The sequence below is a fragment of the Podospora anserina genome, chromosome 6 (assembly GCF_000226545.1).
Source record: "Podospora anserina S mat+ genomic DNA chromosome 6, supercontig 4".
NCBI lineage: Eukaryota > Fungi > Ascomycota > Sordariomycetes > Sordariales > Podosporaceae > Podospora > Podospora anserina.
This window is the reverse complement of record NW_003613579.1, coordinates 27,864-53,458: the sequence shown is the minus strand read 5'-3', so window position 1 is coordinate 53,458 and position 25,595 is coordinate 27,864. Positions and strand designations below refer to the sequence as shown.

Sequence of the window (25,595 nt, the reverse complement as noted above, 5' to 3'; positions counted from 1 at the left end):
TCCTCCGTATATATAGACCTTGGGACCGTAAAGTGCTCGCCCTGCTACGGCCCCGATCACCCTTAGCACATTGCATCCTATAATGTGCTCGTCGTGCTATGCCTCCGATCATCCTTAGCATCTTGTATCTTGCAGAGTGCTCGTGAGTCTTGGTGCCATAGCACTTTTGTCCAACCCTGATAAGCTGTTTCCTGACTTCCTTAGTGATTGGCTGGGGACGTCCTGCGCCCCACATGGGGCGCGGCCTGCTGTTGGGTTAACTGTGACACCCTATCTTTTCCCCGGCAAAAGAACTCTTAAAAGCTCTTCTTTCTCGGCATTATAAAAGGTATAGTAAAGAGCTAGTACAGCGAAAATATAGCGCTAATAACGATAAAGTATATAAAGAAAAGTTTTATAATAATAATATAGATACGGGGAGATAGGAGAGAAGAGTCGTTTAGTAGGTAGCAAGACGAATGGAATGGCCTCTCTATGTAACTAGAATTAAAAGAAAAAAAGTCGCGCAATAGGTAGGTAAGGAGTAACGGATTTTTTTATACTAAAATAGGTACGACCGAGACTCCCCTAAAACGGAGAGTAATATACTGGCGAGCCTATTTCTTAAAAAGAAAAGTCGCGCAGCAGGCAGGTAGGGAGTGACGGATTTTGTTATGTTAAAATAGCTATCACAACCTAGAGTCCCCTAAAACGGAGAGTAAATACGCTGGCGAGCCTATTTCTTGGTCCCCGTTTTGGCGGAAGATTCGTCCCTGTAGGAGAGGGAGGCTTTAAATTTGGACTATAAGAGCGTCGCGTAAAGTTGTCGATTTTGGAGAATAGCGAGCGTAGGGTGAGCGGTAGTAAGCTTAAGGTAAGCCGAGGATGAAGCGAGCCTGATTTTGGGCTAACCGTTCTTGGACGAGGCAAAAAAGTTTTTAGAGACCGACTACCTAAGTAATTTGGCGCGTCAATGCACAGAAAGTCTACTTTAATAAGCAAAACTTCCTAAAGTGTTCAATGTGGAAGAGTACACTCTCCAGCAGGGGAGCTTGGGTCATTACATTACCTGACATTTGATTTCTTCTTCAATTCAACCACCAGCTGGAAAGAAAAAAGAGGGGAAGTGGGTGTCGAAAGCTTGGGCGTGCTCCGTCTACCGTGCGCTTTCTGTCGCCTCTTGTTGCTCCGGCGAGGACCCCCACCACCCTGCCGCTGGAGAATCTTTTCCAAGCAAACGCCGCCATTTGTAACTCCTCCACTTTTCAAGAAATCTCAGCTAGATGGTTGACAAAGGAGGTCGTCATCAGGTACGTGTCAGTTACTACCAAAATAAATTCTGTCGAATACGATCTTCAATTAAACTTCGTTGCCCCCTTCCCAGCATCCATACCGGCGCTTTGAGGCCTCATCTACTTTTGCCTGCGCCCACAATTCTTTCGCCTTGAACCGCAGCTTCCTACGAAAAGATTTCACATTACGTCAACAAGTCAGCTCGAGCTTATCAGCGCAACCATGACGCACTCATTGCTGCTCCTGACAAGCACCACTATCGTACTGGATAACATCCTCGACCACCTCGAGCTACCCGATGCCCAGGCCATTCATCTCACCTGCAAGCCTATGGACGACTACGTCAATTCCTACCTCGGCAACCGAGCCTGTAGAACGTTTACAGCCGTAGGTTTGAAGCACGCCATCGGCCTCATCCGACTCGCCGAAGTGGTCCAGCATACACCTGAAGCTCAAGGCTCGCCTGATAGTAAGGTCTGCCAATACGCCGAACCCTTGCTGGGTGGCGTGCGCGAACTCCGGCACAACTGCGATCCACCCATGGTCTAGAAGCCGCTCGGAGATTGATGACTATCACCGATATGACTGGATCGTTTGGATGCCGAACTGGCAACTCTGTTGCGTTTAACACCCACTCGACACGGGGATGGCGATTTTAAGGATCATTATCGTCGGCTTTTGCATCCCACAGTGGATGAGGCCAAGAGCGATGTGTTGCAAACTCAGCTGCCGTGGCTCGTTCGCTAGGTATTCTAGAGGAAGGATAGTTTCCTCCCTGCTGAACCTGAGAGGCTAGATACATAGCGACATCTTAGGTTGCTTTAGGCGGTGCATAATGGGTGAGAAATGCACCAATAGGTGCCGTGCCTGATCTGAAACTGGCACAGGGTCGCAGATAGAGGATAACATTTGTGAAATGTCTGATGTGCTGGTCAGTGGAGTGTAGGAACATGCGAATGGTCATTCTTTCTGAGTTAATGTAAAACCTTAGGTCGTCAATTATCAGCTTCACAGAACCCAAATATTCTTGACTCCCGTCTCGTCGACTACGACCCTCATATCATCTTTCCCCAGCCCCTGGAAACGGAACGCTCCAATGCGCTTATACTCATTTTCAACGCCCCCACCCCCTTCTAGCATCAGCCCGGTCCCAGAATTATACGTCACCTTTGGCTTCCTCCATGACACTTCAGATCCAGAAGCCGAATCATCCACCATCACCAATTGCCCATGCTCGTCCGTTTCATGCGCCGATAGCACGAGCAAATACACCTCCCTCCCCTCCTCCAAGACGACATCCGGGAAAAAGTCAAATCTCTTCACCACTGCCACATCCACCACTGATACCCGAACCCCTTGTGTCTTTTGATCCCAGCACCCCCTCACCGTCACCCCCCTGACCGCAAGCTTCTTACCAACCAACTCAGGCTGGTGATCCCTCTTCGGCTCCACCCCTCTAGCCGCCAACTCCGGACTCCCCTCCACATCACCAAGACACTTCACCTCAAACCTAACCTCCCCCCCGTCATGGTGCCTAACCCGGTACCAAGTCCCCGCCAGCCGAAGCCTCGATTGGAGAGAAATCTCCCCTATAGTCGACGCCCACGACCAACTGGGGTGTATCCCCTGCAACCCAGGCAATCTCGTCTCCTCCCTCAACCTCGGGTTAACCACCCTCCATGCTAACTGAAGGTACAAATTCTTGCTCCACAAACCAGCGGCGTACTCCTCCTCTTGGTGGTCGTTCTCATCCCAAGAGCCCTCTTCCCTTAGCCCGTCCCGCACAACCTTTGCGACGCCCCATATGGCTTGGAGGCGGTCGGAGATGTAGTTTGTTAGTTCGCAACGGGTGTAATTTCTGACAGAATCTATCCAGAAGGTTTCGAGGGAGTCATCTGCTGTTCCGGCTCTAATAAGAGCGGGCTGATTAGCGGGGGTTGATCGCATGAGGAGGAGGCGCTCTCGCCAGTGGCGTTCGGTGGCGGAGATGGTGTCGATTTGTCGGGGGAGGCCTTGGGGGAGGGACTCGGAAGCGGAGAGGGTTGCGCAGTCCCAGAGGAGTTGATGGGTGGAGAAGTGGAGGATTCGGGGAGCGAGCATGCGCTCTGAGAAAAGGGGGGTTAGTTTCGTTGGGATGAATGAGAAGGTATGGACGGGGAAAGGAGCGTACCTTGGAAGACCCAGCCTCTGGTGTAAAGGATTTTGTCGAGTAGCTCGTGGCGCCAGTAGTCTTTTGGGAGGATGTACCACTCCCCCGCTATCCCACGCCCACCCTCGATCTTGACAGGTTCATGCAACACCCTCTGTCTGGGGTTCTTTTCGTACGACCTGAAGAGCCCCTGGCTTCCATCCTTGGAGTCAGCGCCGGCAAGGTTGAGGAAGCTATTCCTATACACAAGATGCATCAGCTGCCCCTCTGTCTTGAAATCCCCAGGCGCCTTCTCGCCATCCCACTGGACGATACAGAGTGAGTCGATCCAGATGTACTTGACCCCGAGGGCCCTGGTCACGGTGATGGCGTCTTGGAAGGTCTTGGTGAGCTTGTCCCAGTTCACGCCAACGGACGGGTCGGTGAGTTGGGCATAGTTGGCCTGGATCAGCTTGATGATTTCGATCCTGCCCCAACAATGTGACAGCGTGGTGTAGCGTTCCTTCATGGAGGGGCTGGTGGTGATGATGTGAATTTTGGATGGGTTGGATACGTCGATCAGGCGAGTCGGGAGCCACGAGGAAGAGGTGGAGGATTGAATGGCTTGGCATCTTTCGTGGGAGGTGGAGCATTCGTGTATCCAGGATTGGATCTGGGGAAGAGATCCAGAGGGGGTTATGTTTGTGGTCTTCGGGAGGGTGGTTGCTGGTGTGATTGTGTCTGTGAACCGGTCAACGAGGAGTCTTGATGGATGATGGCGGGGACATGCCTTTCTGGAGGAGATAGAATGCCACTGAACCCTTAAAATGTCCCGTGGAATGGCTGGTGTCCCCGTGATTTTCCGCCTGCGGGCCCGAAAGATGATTGTCGCTTTGACGGAAGGTTATGAGCATGCACTTTTGGTCTTCTCTTGTAGCCGATAGCCACCTGATAGTCCATCGATATGCGCAGTCCACATCGACATTCTTGCCAAGGTGGGAGCAAACAGTGCATTTCTCCAGTTCTGGGTCCTTATCGACGTCCCTGTAATCCTTTCTGTGAAGTCCCCATCGGCGTCTGGATGCGAAAATTGTCTGTTGGCAAAATTTGCAAAGCATTGCGTCCCTTACCCAAAGATGTGTATGCTCAGTGGAAGAAGTGGAAGCGATGGATGGGGTGGGATGAGACTGTGAAAACGGCTGCCTAAGGTAAGGTAAGCTGACAGAAGCTGATTGGCGGCCAGTACCAAAGCGGGGGAAAGGGGGTGGTTGTGGGGGCCGAGAGAGGTAGACTTGTGTCGCCTCAAGAATCTAGCATGTTCCTGGATTCCCAGTGTAACGAAAGACGTGTATCTCAGTTTCATTTTCTTGTCATAGATTTGAAACGGTACGGATATTGCATTTCTTGGAAGCTTGTGAAAGCATCAGGCACGTCCGTGTTACTCTCTTACTCCTTCTCACATTCCCACTCAGACACAAACTCATTATACCGTTCCTTGACGTAGTTGTAGAAGTCAGGATGAAAGCATCTCACATAGTACCGAGTGCCCATCGTTTCAACTGCCAACAGGCCCCCTGCAGCGCCAATTACCTCGTCAACAACTTCAAAGTCTTCAGAATCGAGTAGGTCTTCAAATCCATGACTTCCACATCTGTCACTTTCTTCCAGAAGCCTCATCTTAAGACTCTCAAATTCAACACCGGAAAACTTGAGGCCTTTCTCTGCGTTGCCCACAATTCGGATGGCATGCAACGCCAGCGTTGCCCTGGCCCTCACCTCTCTTGGCGACGTCTTGTCCAGTAACCGACTTCGTATTTGCGCATCTATCAACCGGTCAAACATCTCCACGACGCTCTTCGGGAACCTGTCACTTTTGGCCATCGCCGCATCAAGGGTCTCGGCCTGGTGGATTGTCTCCAGCAGAAGCAAGGCCATGCTGGGGTTGCCGTAAGAAAGCTGGACCAACTTGACCACAAAGTCGACAGCCTCTCTTGAGGGTTCTTCCGTGGTACTACCGGATATCAAGCGTCTGCCAAGGCAGGATAAGGGAGGGTATTCATCTTGGTGAGATCTGAAGGGAGGTTCGAGCGGCCAGAATCGTCCGTGTTCGAGCTGGAGGTTGTGGATGATCAAGGACTTCATGCTGGGCTCGGGGGCGTTGCTAATATCGAATGTCACGGGAAATGGGTTGCTGGTGAGTTCTGGGGGAGAATGTGATCTGTGGCAGGGGTTAGTGACGGGGGTTTGCGCGAGTGAATGCAAATCGATGTGACGGAGCTGAAGATATCTCACTCATTCCCACAAGCATATCCAGCCTCTTTGCACTTCTGGCAGATCCAGAAGGGCCCTCCAGTGCTATCGTGGTCCAAATTACATTCCCACCACGCTATCAGACCAGGTCGACCTTCATGTTGTTCTTCATCGTGATCGTACTCATTCTCGAGAGAAACGTCGCAAATTGGTTTCTGAGTAGAGAGTTGAAAAGGAGTACGAGAGGTGAGGAGGACTCTGACGCCAATGCCACGAAGTTGCTCCAGTCGTTCTTCCACTTCGAGATATTCTTTCCTGATAGGCCACAGACAGTCGAGGTCGTCCACCACAAGCCAGACGTCTGAGAGTCGGAAGAGCTTGAATCTGATACTGTTGAGAAGTGCTGTACCGTCGATCTGAGTCTGAGGGGAGGGAGGTGGAGAAAGATCGCTGTTGACACCAATCTTGGCATCGATTTGTTTCTCAATCTCCGCCAAGAATTGAACGCCGAATGGAATGGCGTTTTGTTCCTGGTGAACCGCTGCGCTGGCATCACGAACAGTGAGGGGCTTGAGAAATACTGACAAGACAAGAGGCGGCTTTTGATGGTTATGATGGGCTTGGTCATTCTGTCGGAGACGGTTTACTGCCAGTGCGGCGAACGAAGTCTTGCCGGATCCTGGGCCACCTACCAGCCTCAGAAGGCGAGAAGGAACGCTCTTGACCCAGCGATCATACTCCAAGCTGTCAAAAATATAGTCAAAAAACCATGGTGCCGGCGGTCCCAGGCAGTCGGCAGGATTGGACGAGATGATAACCCCGTCAACAACTTGTGAAGGTGAAGACATTCTAATAAGATAATGAGTGTACGGATAGCAAATGGTGTGATGGACCTGTGCGAAAGTGGGGTGGATATCACCAGCATCAAATAGTGTTCTTGGCCATCGAGCGGGGGAGGTGGAAGGAATGGCTTGCTGCATGGCCATCACAATATCAGGCAAGCCATCTTCATGCAGCTTCCTGCGTCTAAAATCTGACACCGGATAGAATAAGAGTGCCAAGGTGAGGCTGGCCGTCGCTTTCCAATGAACATATAGCACACACGGTGCACCTGCCCAAATAAGGGATCAAGGTAACATTGAATACGCTAATGCATGGTACCGATCCACTCAGCCCCCAAAAGCCCTCACGCCTTGGCGCCGTTTCATTGAGCTAGGCAGGAACCTGCTATCTGCAGCAAGAAGGTAACTGGTCAGCGGTACCTGCCAAATAGGTCGAGGGAAATTGGAGGGGTTTTGGGGGGCTAAAAGCTGACTGATCATAAGCGATTGGCTGATTTTTACGACTCCGAGAACCGCATGTTTTCTTTGGAGGTTGCCTTACACTATTTTCGTGTTCGCGGCTCTGCAGGATGCGCCGAGGAGGGACGGGAGGGGAGCAATAAGAATGGGATTTAAGCAAAAGGGACGGGCCTCCCTCGTTGCCACGATGTGGACAGCGACTGTGAAGGACTTTTGTTTGCGTCTGTTACACGGCCATGACGTTCGTTCCCAGATTGCTCCTCTGGAGCAGCTTCGTTCTTTCAGGCATTTTTGACTCTGTCAATGCCAGGCCGGGACCGCGTCCGAGTCTACTCAATCGACGTGCGGCAAACGATACGGGCAGACCATGTGGTGCGCTCTTCGATATCATTGAGGAGGACCTCAAGCTACGTGAGGGATTTCCCCAGTTATTTATGTTGACGAAACTGACGCCATCACAGAGTTCTTCCCCGTATTCAACGCCTCTGACGTCTACTCTTGTTTAACCGCCGTCCCCTTCCTCAAAGACGTTGGACTCCGCTTCATCGAGTACTACAACACCACCTTGCAGTTCCAAAGCACGTTGGCCTACCTCGAGTCTCCTCCTGCCGAGTATCAACAACCAGCAGTCGACGTGGTTGCCGAACTTGGGAGAGTCAAGCAGAAGGTCCTCGATGATCAGTACACCAGACAATTGGATTTCGAATACGACATCCACTCCATCGTCCACGCCATCCACGACGACCATGTCAATCTCTACATTGGCATCACCGCCGCTTTCAGCTTTGCAAGCCCCTTCGACTTCGTCTCTGCCTCTCTGGATGGGAAAGCACTACCAAGAATTTACCTGAAGGATGATATTGTGAAAGCACGGAACAACGGCTGGGCGGAAGAGCCGTCTCCAGTGGCGACCATCAATGGTGTTGATGCCACTGAATTCCTTGCCCAGTTCTCCAGCCGGAACGCGTTTGGCTATCTCGAAAGTCATGCCGATTGGAACGACATGTTTGAGCACCCCACCAACGATATCCAGGGCTTCTACGGCACTCTGGGCGGTCAACTCCTGTTCTATCCAGGCAATGGACTTGACGACACTTTTAACGTGAAGCTAGAGGATGGAACCGAATGGAACGACAACTGGCTCGCTCTCCTGAATCAAATCCACAGCCCTGGACCTCTCGAGACTGCTGGGGACTTTTACAACTATTTCGTCCTCGGCTTAACGCCGCCAGTGGAAGTCATCGAGGACTCATCGGATTCCGGTCTCGTCTTTGACTTTGAAGGAGAGGATGGCTTGAAACTTATCGAGATCAAGATCGATACGGACTGGTTAGAAGAGAGTGACGAGGCATTCCCAAAGCCCGAAGTTGCGCAGCCGTTTCTCACTATTTCTGGCGGTGGAGTAGTCACCGGCTACTTCCAGGATGACGTTGGAATTCTTTCCATCCCGACCTTCGAGCAGTTCCCCGAAGAGGCCAAGAATTTCAGCAACACAGTCCAGGAGTTCATCACCAAGGCGGAGGACAGGAACGTGAAAAAGATCATCATCGATCTCCAACAGAACCGAGGTGGATCCCCCAACCTTGCCTTCGACACATTCCGTCGTTTCTTCCCCCAGGAGCCTGATTCCCTGCCGTGGACCTGGGCTGGCAGTCGCAGACGAAGCCATCCTCTGGGTGATTTGGTGGGAGATACCATTACCGAGTGGTGGAAAGGGTTGGATCCCGAAGACGATGTGCAACTGTTTGATCAGTGGGATGAGGCAGCCAACGAGTTTGTCGTCGCCACCAAAATCAACCCTCTCACAAACACTACGTATGACAACTGGGCCCAGTACAGTCCCGGATCGGCCAGCTACCGCGAGGATACGTTCTCAAAGGTCGAGAGACTGAACCTCTCCGACGATCAAGTTCTTTACTCGGCATTCAGCATCGAGACGGCGGAAGACGACCCGTACGGCTATGGCGGCAATCCTGTCACCACCAAGCAGGCGTGGAAGCCCGAAGACATCGTCATTCTCACTGATGGCCTCTGCTCGTCCACCTGCTCCCTCTTTGTTGGGTTCATGACCCAAGCGGGTGTACGTACCATCGTCGCTGGTGGCCGTCCCGAGACGGGTCCGATGCAAGCTGTCTCTGGAAGCCGTGGCACACGCGCTTACTCCAACCATATTCTCGACTGGATGTTCCAGTTCACCGGCCAACTCCTACCGGACAACTCGTCACTCCCAAACATTCCCATCGACTACGAAACAAGAGACACCGGGCTCTGGGTTCACCACGCCGGGCTTAACCTCCGCGATGAGATCCTCAAGTCTGACTGGGAGAAGGATCCCAACGCCGAGCACGTCCCGAGGCAGTTCCAGTACGAGGCCGCCCACTGTCGCATTTTCTACACTGTCCGCAACATCTACAACATGACACAGCTGTGGAGCGATGTCGCCAAAGCTGCCTGGACAGACCCCAGTCTTTGCGTCGACGACTCGACGGGATACGCCAAATTGCCCAACCAGCCTGCTCCTGTCCCAGCTCCCACCCGGCCCACCGCTCAAGACGCCCAAATAGTCATCAACACCACGACTACCCGAGGCGGCCCCGGCCAAGACCCCGACGGTGTCCCCATCTTCAACGAAGGCGACATCGTAGCCGGCTTCGCCGTCAAAAGAGCCGGCCTCGAGCCATGCGGAGCAGGTGACAAGTGCCCAAGCAACTCCATATGTGAGCCTATCAAGGTCGCCTGCGCCAATGGGGAGAGGCCCAAGGCGACCGAGGCAAAGTACTGCCTTCCTCTTTGCAAGCCGGCAGTGGACACCTGCGCACATTTTGCTAGTGATGTCAAGATTAACGGTGCGTTGAGGTGCGATCTGAGGTATGAGGCTGTGACCAAGAGCAGGAAGCATGATTTTGTGGGGTTGTGTGCGCCGAGGGAGGGGATCAAGCCGCAGAATTTGTGTCCGGGGAGGCCGACGGCATGAGGGGAGGTGTGAAAGCTTTGAGAGTCCTTTTTCTTGGTATAAGCGGGAATAATGTATTGTAGCTATGAGAGGGGTTTTGAGTTTAAGGAAGAGAAGTTGTACACAAATAGGGAAACATTGATCGCTCCGGAGAACTAGCTAACAGTCTCTGCATATGTATTATCTATTATATTCGGCCTACAATAAAGGTCTATGAACTATGTCCAAGTCCTGTGGCGTACACGCTTCCCAGAGACTTATCAATGCGGTTTGCAACGTGCATTACATCGCCAGCAAGGCGGCCACCATGGCGCCAACCACGCCGACCACTGGTCTGGTAGATCCTCCGGTAGGGATTGGCTTCTGGGTTGGCACGGGCGCAGTCCCGTTGGAGAAGATGGAAGAAGTCGTCTCAATCACCACCAAAGTCGACTCAGAAGTGGGGGCCGTGGTGATTGTCTCGATGGTTGTCAACCCGGTGCTCGTGTTCGGGATCACTGTATCAGTAACAGTGACAGGTTCACTGGTTGATGATGTCTCGGTGGCCGAGGTCGACGTCTGGGGCACTGGAACAGAGGTTGACGAAGGCGGGATCACAGTCGAGGTAGTTGTCGTCTTCGGCAGCAAGCTGTACCAAGAAGGAGGAACCGCATACTCGGCCTCGGGACAACGGCAAGCCCCGTCAGGCGGCAACTGTCCACCTTGGTTGTAGCCGTAGAAGCAGTTCTGGCTCTGGATCTCACAGCGGTAGCGGGGAACTGTGTCGTAGTAGGTCTCGAGATCGGGGAGGGCGCCGTCCTCGCAGTTGCAGATGAAGCAGTAGGTGTTGGAGTTGAAGGGGTTGTCGACGCCGCCGTTGTTGGACACGCAGGCGTTCTCGCCTTCGACGACGCCTCCTCTTGACTTGCACAGGGCCTCACAGGTGTTGATCTGGCGGGGGCAGACGGTGTTGCCTGTGAGATGTTAGCATCTGATTGAACAAGAATCGGGTAGGGCTGGAACGAACTGAAAGATACACTTCTGCCGGGCTGGGTGCGGCGGGGTGGCGTGAGACACGTCCATCCTTCCTGTCGCAGCGCTCTATCCCACCCAGGAACACTCGTGTCAACACCCGATGTTGCTGAGCACACACCAACCAAACCGAACACGAGGGCCGCGATGCCCGCCGCTGATGAGAATGAGCGCATTTTTGGTAATGAGTGAAGGGGTGATCAAATGAATGACTGGTGATCAAAAGAGTGACGGATGGTGGGAGGGACAACTTGCGTGTCTGACCATACTGGGCGCGCATGTCCTTAAAAACATCTTCAAGGCATGTTGCGTAGGGGCTGTTGGTTGAACGGTTCGAGGCTATTGACAAAAGCTCTCCATAATCACACCCTGCTAAAATGAGTGCAACGTCGTTGACTCCACTATCAGGCCGTGTGCGCGGGCCGTGGTGACGCTTTAGTTTTACTGGCGAATCATCGTGATAGTTCCAATGACAAAGATTAAATCCGTGCCGCAAGATTCCACTCTTTTTCGACGACACATGCGAGGCACGCAGGACATTCGCATAGGGAGACGCAGTAGCTTCGCTATGTGACACTGTGCATTTATTTGCCTACAACGGCGGTGGCCAGGTAGGTAGGTAGGTAGACCGCTGCTGTCTTCGTCCCACAGGGGGTCATGACTTGCCTCGACATGGTCGAACCACATAAACTTCATGGCGTGCATGCCATATCTTTTGGCATCAGTGATGACTCCTTGGCAAGATGGGATCTCGGGGAGGTCGTCGGTTTGATTGCTACAAGCTGAAGGACCTGGATCATGACATCGTCCTCATACTGAATGGTGGGATTCATATGCTGTGAAGGTCGAGATGAGGGCAGAAAAAATAAGTAGAATTGATCTGCTAGATAACAAAGGAAAAGAAAGCATGAAAGAAGGTAGAAATTCAAGCAACATATATCCCAAGATCCAAAAGGAAACACTAGAATAAACGCAATATATCCAGGACGAGTGCCGAGCCCTTCTACACCCAATATCTCTGAATGAAGCTATCTTCAGACGTAAGTTGCATTAGGGTAGTAGCCGTAGGCCGAGGTCTTCGCCACTCTCACCAGGGTTGTGGTTAGAATTCTGATTTAGGTAGGTAGAGTCGCGCCTTCATATATGCCGATCATGCATTGTTTAACTAATCAAAGCACCTGATAGAGCCACATCGCTTAGCCGAAGACTCACTAGAATCTGCATCAGTCTAGTCCTGCTAACATGAGTCCTACAGGCATCTCCGTGACCAATCCAACTCGTCTTTACCACCCTACCCAAGTCCCATTCCAAGCAGATCAAAACTCAGCTACTGCCTTTCTGACGTCCTCATCCCTGATAGCCTTTTGGACCACTGGAATCTCTGGAATTTGCCCAGGGTCGAGAACCTGACTGTCTAAGCCGAGATCATACAGCTGCAGCGGGCTATACTTGATCTTTCCTGTGGACTCCAAGAAACGTTCATACGGATTCTTGCCGAGGGATTTAGCCAAGTTAACCAGTTGGAGGACAGGAGGCGGCATCTGGGAGGTCGTGGTCTCAACTGATCCAAGCTGGAGTGCCGCCGTTGTATCCGCGTCCCACATCACCCAGGCCAGGCATCGGTAGTTCTGGATGCAAACGAAATCCTCGTAGATCCCTGGGGCGCGAAAGAACCTTGGCTGTGACAGGGTCATCCGGGTGTTGTTTCGATCTTCAACCTGGATTGGGAACTGGCTTGCGTAGGCTGACCATGCGGCATTGGGTCCGAGAGGGTCCGTCCACTTGGGCACATTCCATTTGATGTCGTCGGAATGATCTTGACCTTGAACTTGCGAAAGGTTAGGATGGCCGTCATGGTTAAATGGAACATCAGTAAACCGTAGTCTTTGTTGCCTGGAAGCGTAGTGCTTATCGTACTATGCAAGGGACCAAGATGGTTAGCCGGCAACTATCTTGGGACTGATACAACAATAATACTTACGAAGCGTCGATAGAAGGCCTGGCTGATCTGATATCTGAAAAGCCATCTGAGTGCTTTGGTGCGCGTGTCGTGAGTGAGCCGACGCAGGCCTTGGCATTCCATGAAATCGAGTGCGCAGAGAAGCTCCTCGACTTCCCAACGATGCAGTTTGTGAAAGGCTCTGTCTGTGATATCCTTGGAAAAAACAGCATGTAGAAAGAACAGCAATTCTGCTCGAACGAATGCCCTTTCTAGCCTGGCGACCTCAGTTTGGGAGAGGGGTCGTCGATGGCTTCCAACGGCGGTGCTCAGGGTCCTCAATTTCTCTTCGTAAACACGTTTGTCGAAGTACCGGTACTTGGGTTTCCACATCGGTGCGAGCCATGCAGGTTCCTCAACTCGGATCCATCTTTCGGCTTTATCGGCAAGTCGTCGTTGGATCCGCAAGACAAATCGAACAAACCTTGCCGCGAGCTCCTCAACACGGCAGAGGTCAAACAAAATCCGCGGTGTGGTAATCGAAAGAAGGTCTTGCTCCTCATCGAGGATCTGCATGGCCAACTTAGTGTCCTGGCTTGTAGGATGTTCGAGCTGACAATGCCTAGCCATGTCGCACAAGCGGACGAAAATCAAGGCCACTTTAAGACCTTCTCTGGTGAACTTTCTCCTGGCCCGCCGGACCAGGTACGTAGAAATGTAGTCATTTAGGAATCTCTGTGTCCGATAGAGAGTTAGGACATCATCCATGGCGCATTTATCAATGATATTGTCCATGACCAATGACACTCCCATCAACGACAAAAGATTCAGGTGACGGGCCATCTGGACGGTGACGTAAATCTAATGACAATCAGCAAACATTATTGACAGAGGGGAGATGTGTCCAAACAACTTAGACAGATGACATGAAGTGAAGTGTCTGTGTAAGTTTCTGATTTGTGCAGCTCCTTTTCCGTCTTCGCCGTTGATTGCTGGAACTGCAGGTAGGTATTTGACACCAGTGTCGTAGAGACTCGTAAAAGTCGGAAAGAGCCCCAGCAAGGGAGATGCGGAGGGAGAAGACCAGAAAAAAGAGCATGGAAAAGATGGGGGGAAAGAAGAGGGAGAGGAGGAAGGAGAGAGCAGGGAGAACAGGAGGGAAGTGACCGTCTCGAGGTGGATCAGGCTACTGGCAGGGCAGGATAGTCTTGCTCTACGGTTCACTTTTGGCTCCCAGCAGCCAATTCACTCGCGATACAGAACTAGGTTTTCAAGACCGCGGGTCCTTCCAAGGTGGGTCTGGAGCAGATCAAGGGCAGGATAGTATCGGAGCAGGATTAGAAGAAAAGATGCCAGGTGAATTGAGAAACTTCACGTTCACTGCGCCAGGGCAATGAGTGCAAAGTGCAAAAAAAGATAGAAGAAGGCCGGACCCCGACGCAGAACAAGAGTAACAATAGTCTGGCACACTGTGATAGGGAAAAAAAAAAGCTTAGTGACGCGGAGGCTTGTATACCTCGAACGGGTGGTGTTTTGGAAGCCCTCCACAGACTGGAGCCACACAAACAAACAAAACAAAAGCTTATCGCGCAGTATAGATATTTATTCGAAATCTTTTGGTTCACGTACCTCACATTTGTTTTCCACACTGTCACCTCTTTCGACATCATCTACTGCCATCTTCTTACTTTTCCGACCACCTAATTGCACCTTTACCAAGATCAACCACGATGGGTACTAATCTCGATCTCCTATCGCTCACCCGGGTCACACTGGCTATAGACTAGATCCTAGATTACTGCTCGATGGACGACACTGGTGCTCTTTTCCGAACCAGTTCCGGCCTCCACCAGTATGTCTGCGACCAATACGTAACCCGTCGCGTAACACGGAGACTCACAGTCGAAGGTTGGAAAGCAGCAATTACCTTGGCTCGCCTCTATAGTGTCGGCACGGTCCGCGAACCAAGGGACATTCGCCACCCGAGTGAGAGAAGCAACAGCAATCATCGATGAAAGCCCAGATTTATAGTCCATCCCAACCCCCCGGATGATGTTCGTTCTCGGCCGTGTGGAAGTAGCCACAGGCCACTTCGTTCAACATGTTCTCCGTGCCCAAAGACTGCTGGCAGACCACTCTGTCGAGTGGATGGGGTTGCGGGAACCGCAATGGCTGACCGGAAGAAGCCCACATTCAATATTGCCCCCAAATCCCAGCACGGAATGCCACGAGACTTTACTGGCCACCATAGGCAGAAGGCGCAGACCACTGTCGACGACAGAACGAGCGATGATTGAGCGAGGATTTATTCGTGCTGAGACCATCCTTTTGATACGAGCCTTCTTTCCTGCTCTTGGCAATAACGTCCTCTTCACTATGGCCTCACCCTGCCTGACTATACGATTCTTCCGGCACCTTCACAACTGGGAACTTGAGGAAGCGATGACGGCACTGGACTTCTTGTACTGTCAGTCTATCCCAGCTTGACCCGTCGCTCAAATGCCTCAGTGGGCTCATCGGGCATCAACTTGACCGGGTCTACGAACGTAAGGCAGTTTACTGTGTGCGCCAAAATCGCGTGGTTCATGACCTGAATGGGAGCTTTGTGGTTCATGGAGCATGCACGGGAGGATCTGATGCTCATGTCGGGGGTGGGCATTGACCACAGAGACCTGGGCGTGAGAGGATCTGCGATTATTCGTGTGCGCTTTTCCTGCCGACTGAAAGAGGTAGGTCGGAATTTGCATGGGAAAGTCGACAGCCTGGGGCCTAACCATGCGTGGTCGACCCACGTGAGTCAGTTCGGTAAACAACGGAGAGCGTCGCCGTTTGGCGTTCCTGACCTTCACCATCCGTACAATTGGTATATGGTTAATTATCGGGCGCTTGGTTGGGTTTGGCTTGACAGAGAATCATTTGACGCTCTTCAACTCGGGTCTGTTGATGTCGACTTTGGGGGTATGGACTGGGAGGAGACAACAAGCCCATAGGCGAGCGGGAAGCCACAAGGCCCCCACCACCCTTTGACAGCTCGCTCCACTCTTGGCGCGGCCCAACTCGGCACTTCACGTTGGCAGCTATCACTTGTTAAGTGTTGCCGTCCAGGTACTTACTGAGCCTACCTACCTAGACAAATCGCGTACGCGACTACTCTCGATTCAGCATGATAGTGCGATTACCCTAGTCTTAATGTCATCTCAACTAGGGTTAGGTTCCAAGGCAGTGAATGAAGCAAGTCATACATACCTACATAATCGTAAGCAATCACGATTTGGGGTGAAAAGAAATGATGTGGTGATCGGTGCACGGGCCATATCAAGCCATTCGGTGATGTCGCTGACAGCACAGCCACCAATAGCGGCGATGACCAACAAGTGCCATGATGATGAGCAGATTCCAGATACTTCTAATGGCAAGTCTGCTGTCAGCTTTCATCCCGCTGTAAACTGTTGGCTGCACAAACGTTGCATTGACTCCCACCATTCGCGGCGTGGTGAGGTTCGCGGGGAGTCCCAAAGCGGCCAATGAAACGGCCCGGATGTCAGACAGCTTCTTGTTCTCCGTGTCCGTGTCACCGTTTTTGACGACGTGTGCTTGCTTTCATGCTTCACTCATCGACATGCAAACAACCCGCCCAAACTAAACCTCGTCTCTAACCCGAAGCCATGTCCGCCGATCAAAGTTCAGACGAAACCCTCTCCAAATGCACCATTCTCCTCGTCACCGGGACAGGCGGCTTCACTCACGCAGGTAATCTCTCTTTCTTTATCGCCCACTCTCTTTTCCATCAACCTCTAACCCCCTCCTCCCCATACTTCAGCCCCAGTCCTCGAACTCGGCCGCCTGCTCGCCTCCCGCGGGCACACAATCCACTTCGCAACCCACAAAACCCAAGAGAAATGGATCCTCACCAACCCCTCCTACGCCTTCATCTTCCCTGCCCACATCCACCCCATGGGCGACCCTTTAACGCCCCAACAAGAAGAAGCCCACTACCTCGCCCTCCAAAACACCGACATCCGCGTTGATTACAAGTCTTACTTCGCGCCCAAATATACAGTCGACGCCTTCTGGACGTCAGATTACACCCACCTCCTCCGCATCACCAAAGCCATCTCCCCCGACGCGATCGTAACTGATTTCTTTGTCGAGGCAACAAGGGATATGCAAAAACAGTTTGGCGTTCCAGTGGCGATGGTCTGGCCACAGATGCCGTACGGGATGGTATCAGCGGGGCATATCCCCGGAATTCCTGGGTTTCAAGTCGATGCCCTGACTTCGGAAAAGGCAAGCCTTTGGCAGAGGATACGCGCGGCACTGAGGCCGTTGAGGGCAATCACGACGGTGGTGCCGTATTTGAGGTGGGTCAAGAGGATGAGGAGAGAGGCCGGAGTGAATTACCCCCTGGCCGGGGTGACAGCGGGGAAGCCGGATTATCTGGGTTTGGTGAATAGCTTTTGGGGGTTGGAGACGCCAAAAGATTGCCCGCCGCTTTTGCAGGCTGTTGGGCCGATTTTGTCGGAGGAGTACCCTGGGTTGGATGGGGAGTTGAGGGGGTTCTATGAGCGGGGGAAGAAGAGGAGGGTGGTGTATGTTTGTTTTGGGACGCATATAACGCTGCCGACGGAGCAGGTTGTGATGTTTTTGGGGGCATTGGGGGATTTGTTGGCGGATGGATTGGTAGATGGGGTGATTTGGACGGTCGGAAAGAAACAGAGGCAGCAGTTTCAGCCGTTGCTGAATCAGTGGACTGGGGGAGTCAGGGAGCCAGTGGGGATGCTGCTGGAAAATCAGAGCGAGAGGTGGTATTTCACGCCCTTTGCGCCTCAGAGAGCAATATTGGATCATCCGGACACGATACTCTTTGTCACCCATGGTGGCGGGAGCAGTGTCAATGAGGCGATGTACCATGGAGTGCGTATGTTGTCTCTGGGATTCTTTTTCGACCAGCTTTTGAACGGTCTACGGATTGTCGAAGCAGGTGTCGGGTTGGGCCTCGATAAGGCCACATTCACAAGAGACGAGATCTACGACAAGGGCCGGCAGGTACTGCTTGATGAGGACGGCAGCTTTGCGAGAAATGTTGAGCGGATGAGGCACATTGCCCGAATATCAGCCCGGAAGAAACATTATGCCGCCGACCTGATCGAGGAGATGATGTACGATGCAAAGTTCGGACTGGATCCCAACAGTGGGAAGATGAGACCGATGCATCTTCAGACGGCAGACGTTAGAATGCCGATATGGAAAGCCAAGAACCTGGATCTGTTGCTCCTCGGAGGACTGGCGACTGCCGGGTTTGCCGGTGTAAGCTACTGGCTCTATTCTTGGATCAGTGATCAGTTGTGATCTGAACTTGTTGAAGTCTCGTTGGATATGCCAAGCATTGGCAGACATGTTGCTTGGCAACTACCCCCCTTTTTGCCCCTTTTTGTTCTTCACCAGTTGGGTTCAGTGCATACAAGCTTGTACCAGAAGAGCTACGTTTATGATAACAGCCGTTTGTTATAACGTATGATGCTCGTGCGAGACGTTCATGGGCGCCACAAGCTGGTGTATTGTCACCAGCATGTTCAGCTGATCTCACAATCCGAGTCAGGTTCAGGTTAGAACACTTCCTTGTGGTGAATGCAGGCTCTCCCAGCCGAGAACATCTTGATGCGCTGCGTCATAGGGCAGCGCTTGGACACCGAGGTTGTGGCTTTTTTTCCGCGGATCTCAGGGGTGCTTTCGTAGCATCAGTGGCATCATGATACGCGAGCTTCCCATTTCGGCTACGATTAACCCCTGCATCCCCGCGTTCACCACCAAAAGCTCCAACATCTGAAACGAAGATAGTCCCGGAATCGTGGACACGGGCAGAATGCCAAGTTTGACGATAATGTTCGCTCTTTTTATCCAGCTGCCCGTCCGTGCATGGGATGATCAAACGGGTTGAATCGTTGAACCTTTCTGGTTTTCTTCTCGACAACTGGTTGTCGTTTGGCTTTCACTTTTGGCACCAGCCCAAGATGTTTTTGTTGTGTTGAGCCCTGGCGTTGGCCTATTTTTCTTCATCTTATATTCTTGTAATTTTTGTTGTTTGGAAAATATTGAACGATGCTGGTCATCCGCATTTTTTGGCTTCTGGCCGCGCTGGCGATGGCCCAGTTGCCGACATTGGATGATTTGTTGGGAGGGGACAGTAATGGTGTTGAGGAACCGGCAGGGTCAGAGGAGGGAGGGCTTGTGCCTGGACTTCAGGATTTGATCGATGCGGTCCCGGTGCCGACGGTGGCGGATGATATCGTGGGCGCCCTTCCGGATCCGACAGAGATTTTGGACGGGGTTATCGGGGCACCAGGGACGACAACGCCGGATGAGGAGGCAGTTGCGACTCCAGAACCAACTCCTTCCCCAACGCCTGCGGAGGGAGAATCGCCCGCTGTGGAGGAGACACCCGTCGTTGAGGCTCCAACTCCCGAACCGACGCCTGAAGAATCGACTGCTCCAGTTGTACAGGTGCCTGTGCCCGTCGCGGAGATTCCAGCAGTCGAAGAACCAACACCTGCACCAGCTCCCGCTCCATCACCAGAGCCGAGCCCAGGACCGGCACCCGTACCAGCGCCGATTGTCATTGCCGACCCTCCCGCCGAGCAAGAAGACCCCGAACCTGTGCCCTCGCCAGCCCCAGCGCCCGATGCCCCTCCAGCTCCCTCCCCAGATGCCGACTCTGGCGCCGGCGGTGCAGTCCTCCTCCCGCTCCCCTCACTGCCAGCCGATACCACCCCTGCTCCTGCTTCAACCCCCGCCCCAACAACAACCGCCGAGCAACCCGCCAACACCTCCCCCTTCCTCAGCCTCGTCACACCTGCCAACGGCTCCCCCTTCATGTCGGTCTTCATCCCACCCCAACCGACCCAAGTAAACGCCGTAGTCGACGACGACACTACCGACAGCCCCTCTCCCCCAACAACCTCCGACACCACAAACCCCCTAACCAACACCAACGTTTCCCCCGACCTTCCCCTCGATAACACCCCCCTCCCCTCCACCAGCCCCACCCCATCTGAAAGCAGCGGGATCCCCCTCTCCACCAAAATCGGCGTTGCAGCCGGTCTGGGAGGCGGCTCGTTGGTCCTGCTCATCGTCATCCTTTACATCATGTGGCACAAGCGGATGGAGAACAACCCGTTCAGGAGACATACACGGTCTGGTAGTGCTGCCAGTGGTGGTAGTAGCAAGCGGGATTTGGAGAGTGCGGCGGGGTTGCCGGTGCAGGAGAGGCAGAAGCTGGATTGGGAGAGTGGGCATGATGTTGCTTTTGATTTTGGGTTTGGAAAGCCGACGGTGGAGATCAAGGGCGGGAATAACTGGAAGGAGACCAAGGAGGAGGATAGATTGCCTGCGGAGATGGAGGCTAGGATGGGGGTTGGGGAGGATGGGAGTGCGCAGTTTAGGAGGTGAGTTCTTGGTGGAGGTGGATGTAGGAAGAAGGTGAGGGGGGAGGGTTGGGAATCAAAATGGCTCGGATTGTAGAGATGACGGCGTGATGTCTTGTTGGGGGGTTGCGCTTGGGATGTATCGCTGTTGGTTTTGTTCACGGCCATGCCAGGTGATTTCTGTGCACATTTTGATTTCTTCTGTTATTACTTTAGCAACAAATACATCTTGCCTTTGCATAAAATGTTCCATTATTAATAGACATACACCCTCTTCTGCCTCTCCGCCTCGACATACTCCCTCAGCACGTCCAGAATCTCCAAGACAGTGTCATACTCCCCCTCCTCCCACTTGTTGATGTGCAACCACCGCCTATCCGCCCAAGATTCCACCACCCTCGCCGCCTCGACTAGCATTGCCTCCCTCTTCCTCCTCAGTTTATCCTTTTTATCCTCGGTGATATACCTCGCATCTTGCAACCCAAACAGTTCAACATCAATCTCGTACATCTTTTGCACCAACTTTGTCAACTCCTCCACATCCTCCCCCGTGACTGGCTTCTCCCGCTTATTGTGAGAGTCAGCGGAGTGGCTGAAGATATTGTCCGCCAATTGGTGCTCATCCCCGCTGACATCATAATAATACTTTAGAAACCCAGCGTGGAATGTTTCAGGGGAGACGAAATCCACTACTGCGGTGTGGGCGCCGAGTTCGACGTCATTGTTTACGTCTTTTGAGCCTGGTGGTGATACTCGTGGGATGAGAAGAGTGCCGTTGTGGTACCACGTCCATGCTGCCCAGGCTGCCACCCAGATGCCGGCTAACGTGCAGATGAGACCGTAGATTAGTTGGTCTAATTGCTGAGGGTTGTTTTCTAAGCGGGAGGAGTCTGGGTCGGGGAGGGTGATGACCAGGCTGTTGGTTGGGATGGTGTCAAATGAGGAGAAGTTGTGAGGGACGGCGAGGAGGTTTGGTGGGAAGTAGGAGAGGCCGAGCTTGGCGGTGGAGTGGTTCATTAGACGGAGCCATGTTTCTGGGCTGGTGATGGGTAATAATGGCAAGGTGTTGCTGTCGTTATTGTTGGTGATGGGGAAGTCTTTCCAGAATTCCATGCCGGTTAACATTGTCGCGGTGCATGGTTTTTGGTTGGTGCCATGACGCGATGATAATTTGAGGTTGGAAATGATGGAGGTGGGAAGTCAGGTAACAGTCTTTGTCGTGCAATCTTGGGGTATCTCGCGTTTAGGGGTTCAGCCCCAGGAAGGTACCGGTACTTGTGCTATGTTGCCCAGAATTGATAGTCTGCCTTGGGATGAATTGTGGCGGTTACGCTGCAGACTTTTGGGGGCCAAACTAAGCCATCGTGGGGTGTGACAGGTGGTGACAGTGCAGAGTGCAGGTGGTCCAGGCAAATCTTGGCCAATACCGTTTGATTTGGTGTCCAATGGTGGTTCAGCTCATCAAGCCCCCTTTGCGGCGCAGGTCAGAGCCTTGCCAGTGTCCCGGACAGGGGTTAATTGTTGTTCTGACTTCCTTGTCTGCAATAGGGGTCTTCAATGAGGCCGGGTCTCACAGGATAGTTGATAGCCACTGATATACGGGATTTTTGATATAGCAGGAGAATACCTGTTGCTACCTTCATGAGCTCGCCGTTATAAGGTGGTTAGGTAGGTACTTACAGTGATGCTTGACAGGATGGGACATAACCATTGAGATCATTAACATGTTTCAATCTTGATATTGATTACTAGATATACCTGTGCTCTAGAACCCCAGACTAGCTGATCCTCCAATAACCTTGAGCTGCAAAAAAAAAAAAAAGCCACTAAACATGAAACCAAAAACTCAAAACCGCAATTCCACAACATCATAAACCACCAAAATCCATCACAAATCCACTCATATCCCGCAACACCGACAAACGTGCCCCCTCCAGTCCCAAAACCAGCTGGGTGGTTTCCATGTTATCTTCCCCGTGTCATCAGCGGCCCCGTATTTGCCGTTTCGCCTTCCTCATTTCTCTACATCCGCCCTATTTCCCTTGTTTTTAGCTTGGCGAACGATGTATGCCTACCCTGCTGATCACTTCCGTTAAAGTACTCCAGGTTGCCGTCTTGCTGAGCCTACCTGCGCCCCTGGGCATTTGCATTTTTTTGCTTTGCCTTCTTCGCTGATTCTTTAGATTCGAGTTTTTTCTTTCGCTTCAGTCTCTCTGGGCTGGCTGAGCTGGGGTTGTTGTCGAATGCGAGGGCTCCGTTGAATATGTGGCCTGTTGAGAGGGATTCCGAGCTGGAATTTGTTGCCGAATATGAATACGGCGCCTGTTGAGATGGATGCTGAAATGGGGTTGTTTCCGAATATGAAGGGCTGTGTTGGATAAGGTAGGTATGTTTTTGCGTTCAGTGCTAGTGTATTGGGGCCAGGGACTTACTCTACAAGTCACGCATATGTAATACACATCTGGTACGGGAGCTTTGCACTGGCACTGCTGAGACTCCATTTCAAGGAAACGCCGGGTAAGTAGATGTTATCTTATATAACCGAGGTATAAAGAGTCATGCGGTGTAAGTAGATGGTGTAAGGTAAGGAATGCGCTTGTTGTCTGGTTGTGGAACATCGAGGGTTGCTCACATCGACATCGACTACCCCAGCAGTTAAAGCAAGCTGGAATTGATATATTTATACAGAAACAGCCTCGACGGTAACTACTCGACACCTGGTGATCTTTGAGTCTGCAGAGATGTGTAATAGTTGATGATATTCTTAGATACTTTTACAAGCAGCTCCGGAGAGCAAAAACCTTTCCTTATCCTACACCAATAAGTGGGCCTAAGGGCCGAAGCCCTGGAGCAGCCTGCTTGACCAATCCGCCGCGAGTAATACCTCCCACACCACGTAACCTTGTGAGGCAATTCCTTAGGACGATGTCTTAGAAAAATTCAATCAAAGATGTGGTTGCCATGTATATCATCAGCAGGCCTTGTTTGTCGCCCAGTGACATATCCGTAGTTTCCGAAATAATCCGAGGAAAGTCAATTGATGGTCATTGTTGAATAGAACGGCGGAGTAGTGCCTAAGCACGGTCAATGCGGCCCTCCATATGATATAGGAGGCACTTGAGGCAATGAAGACGTCCACGTCTTTTTTCTGGGGTGTACCGGCAGTCGCTTTACAGGATGGGGAAAACCATGTTGCCAAATCTTAAGTCAGAGCCTGACAGTGAAGTAACTTCATGTCACAACTAGTCTTTAGGTGGCACGTGGTTCAAGGAAAGCAAAACGACTGAAAGAATTGGCGCAATGCTGGATTTCCCTCAGTCTGCCTCTCGTCAGGCGTACAGTGTGGTGTAAACGAAGATGTCGATACATACCTGAGTTTCTGAAGTGAACTGAAAAAGGCCACTTCATCATTACCTAGACAAGCAGAAGAGGTGAATGTTCCGAGTCTGCCTATGACCCAGTTGTCTGCTGTATGGTTCTGGGACTCCCCCAGCTTGTCATTCCAAGTAAGTGCCGCCCAACTTGACACTTTCGTCACACACGCACCGTACCTATGCTAACCTTTCTTGATTCGATTTAGTCTTTCCAAAACCCATAACGCAGATTGAGACTGATCCACGCTTCACAATGGGCCAGCACCCGTACAAGCCACACATTACCGGCAATGCGGAATACGCAGCTGAAAGATAAAACGGAAAGCCAGAAGCTAATTCAAAGAATTTTAGAAGCCACCAATTCCCCATGATCTTTTGGATAGTATTATTTTGTCGTAATAACTACGAATCCATTCCTTAAAAAATGAAAAATGACTAGTTTAAACACTCCCGTGTCTGGTCAGTCCAGCTGTTGTTTTTACACTCCATGTCTGCAACCCCACCCTTTGTCTCTCAGCTTCCCCTTTACTGCAATTCCGGCCCATCGCTCTTATATCGGCTAATCAGTCGTATGTATCTCCCGAGGAAATTTACTTAAGTATTTCAGGTTGCCGCCGTGTTGAGCTCAGTAGTTTAGGGCATTTCTAATTCGTCTTTTTCGTTTCCTGCCTTCAGCCTCTCGCATTACTCAATTGAACTCTTCTCGGTTTTTTGCCTTCTCTTCTTCTTTCTTGGCTTGGGCCACCTCCATGTCCCTCCTTTTCTGCATATCCCTAGCTTCATCCCACTGTCTCTTCTCTTCGGGAGTTGGAGCCTCGTATTCAGCCTCCTTGAGCTCGTTTCACGGCACAATCATATGACAGGAGTCAGGTAGGTGTACATATCCATATACCTTTGTAAAGCAAGGGTGTAAAGGGTGATACTTAACCACGCCGCCAACATTGGCTGCTGCGCACGCGCTACAGGACGACCCCGGACGGTTCGTCTTCACTTCACACCTTTCGGCAGAACAATAGTTCTTGTTCTCGTCCTTCAGACAAATATACACCAAACCCGCTTCTTCTCGCTTTTTCCGTCGGTTCGCATCTCTTATTCCATTTTGCTTAGCCGTGTTTCCTTTCCTTTCTCGGCGACGGCTTGGCCTGTAAACGCCGTATGAGCTGCGCAGGTGGTGGGGCCCAGTACGTGTTCGTTGTGCGCACTGATTGAGATGTTGGGTGCGGAGCTTGAAGTGGCGACCCCTGCCCGTGTCTAGCTTCATGATCATATCCATAGGGAGCTGGGGCGAGCGCCTGTAGCGGGTTTTGTGGTGGTGGTTGCGAATATGTAGATAGTCGGTAACTGTTTGAGGGGGGATACTGGGGGGTTGGGGTCCCGTACCCTTGGTAGGAGGAAGCCGAAGACCAGGTTGGACTTGCTGGTGGCGGTAGGGTTTGAACAGCTCTGTTTGTGTCTTTTCGCAGCTCATTCTAGACTCGAGTAAGATGGGTGTTTACACCGAGGGCTAATGTACCGAAGCCTTACACCGCAACGGACACATTTGCCGCTCGGGAGCAGTATGGAAAGTCTGCATTAACATGGCATTGCAAAGGCAGTCAACCGTGATAGGAAATTTAAGGCGGTTTAAATAGTTAAGGGGGGTAATTTGTTGCTGCCTTGTTTTATAGAGTCGATTGTTCGAAATGTTATTATCAAATACCACAACGACAGAGGTAGAAAAGCCGGGTATTTATGCAGAAGAGATATTAATGATAGCTCCTCGACGTCTTGCGGCTTTTGCCCACCAGACACAGACTTGTGAGGGTTTTTTCACCTCGGACGACGTTCAGGAAAGGCAATGATAGCGTGTTGCTAAAAATTGATCGTCGGCAGGCCTAGTTGAACACACTGTAACAATTCGACTCTTTCAACAGGTGATGGGAAGAAAGTTAACTGAAAGATGTTCC

General features: G+C 51.8%; 7 protein-coding genes across 7 annotated transcripts; 3 read left to right on the top strand and 4 right to left on the bottom strand.

The window, feature by feature from the left end:
* Positions 1 to 2,280: 2,280 nt before the first annotated feature.
* PODANS_6_8270 (uncharacterized protein) lies at positions 2,281 to 3,929 on the bottom strand (the record flags this gene model as incomplete). The annotated part of the gene is made up of 2 exons (XM_003437182.1): positions 2,281 to 3,377; positions 3,443 to 3,929. The coding sequence occupies 2 exons, from the start codon at positions 3,927 to 3,929 to the stop codon at positions 2,281 to 2,283; spliced, it is 1,584 nt and encodes a 527-aa protein (XP_003437230.1).
* A 917-nt stretch (positions 3,930 to 4,846) lies between these two features.
* Positions 4,847 to 6,636, bottom strand: PODANS_6_8260 (uncharacterized protein; the record flags this gene model as incomplete). The annotated part of the gene is made up of 2 exons (XM_003437181.1): positions 4,847 to 5,618; positions 5,693 to 6,636. 2 exons carry the CDS (start codon positions 6,634 to 6,636, stop codon positions 4,847 to 4,849), a joined length of 1,716 nt encoding a protein of 571 aa, XP_003437229.1.
* Positions 6,637 to 7,414: 778 nt separating this feature from the next.
* PODANS_6_8250 (uncharacterized protein) lies at positions 7,415 to 9,925 on the top strand (the record flags this gene model as incomplete). Its single annotated transcript, XM_003437180.1, has 1 exon — positions 7,415 to 9,925. A coding segment is annotated over one exon (2,511 nt), but the record flags the coding sequence as incomplete, so codon positions are not given.
* Positions 9,926 to 10,186: 261 nt separating this feature from the next.
* On the bottom strand, positions 10,187 to 11,091 carry PODANS_6_8240 (uncharacterized protein; the record flags this gene model as incomplete). Its single annotated transcript, XM_003437179.1, has 2 exons — positions 10,187 to 10,857; positions 10,911 to 11,091. The coding sequence occupies 2 exons, from the start codon at positions 11,089 to 11,091 to the stop codon at positions 10,187 to 10,189; spliced, it is 852 nt and encodes a 283-aa protein (XP_003437227.1).
* Positions 11,092 to 16,808: 5,717 nt separating this feature from the next.
* PODANS_6_8230 (uncharacterized protein) lies at positions 16,809 to 18,203 on the top strand (the record flags this gene model as incomplete). The annotated part of the gene is made up of 1 exon (XM_003437178.1): positions 16,809 to 18,203. The coding sequence occupies one exon, from the start codon at positions 16,809 to 16,811 to the stop codon at positions 18,201 to 18,203; it is 1,395 nt and encodes a 464-aa protein (XP_003437226.1).
* A 750-nt stretch (positions 18,204 to 18,953) lies between these two features.
* PODANS_6_8220 (uncharacterized protein) lies at positions 18,954 to 20,300 on the top strand (the record flags this gene model as incomplete). The annotated part of the gene is made up of 1 exon (XM_003437177.1): positions 18,954 to 20,300. One exon carries the CDS (start codon positions 18,954 to 18,956, stop codon positions 20,298 to 20,300), a length of 1,347 nt encoding a protein of 448 aa, XP_003437225.1.
* A 230-nt stretch (positions 20,301 to 20,530) lies between these two features.
* On the bottom strand, positions 20,531 to 21,400 carry PODANS_6_8210 (uncharacterized protein; the record flags this gene model as incomplete). The annotated part of the gene is made up of 1 exon (XM_003437176.1): positions 20,531 to 21,400. One exon carries the CDS (start codon positions 21,398 to 21,400, stop codon positions 20,531 to 20,533), a length of 870 nt encoding a protein of 289 aa, XP_003437224.1.
* Between the last annotated feature and the right edge of the window lie 4,195 nt (positions 21,401 to 25,595).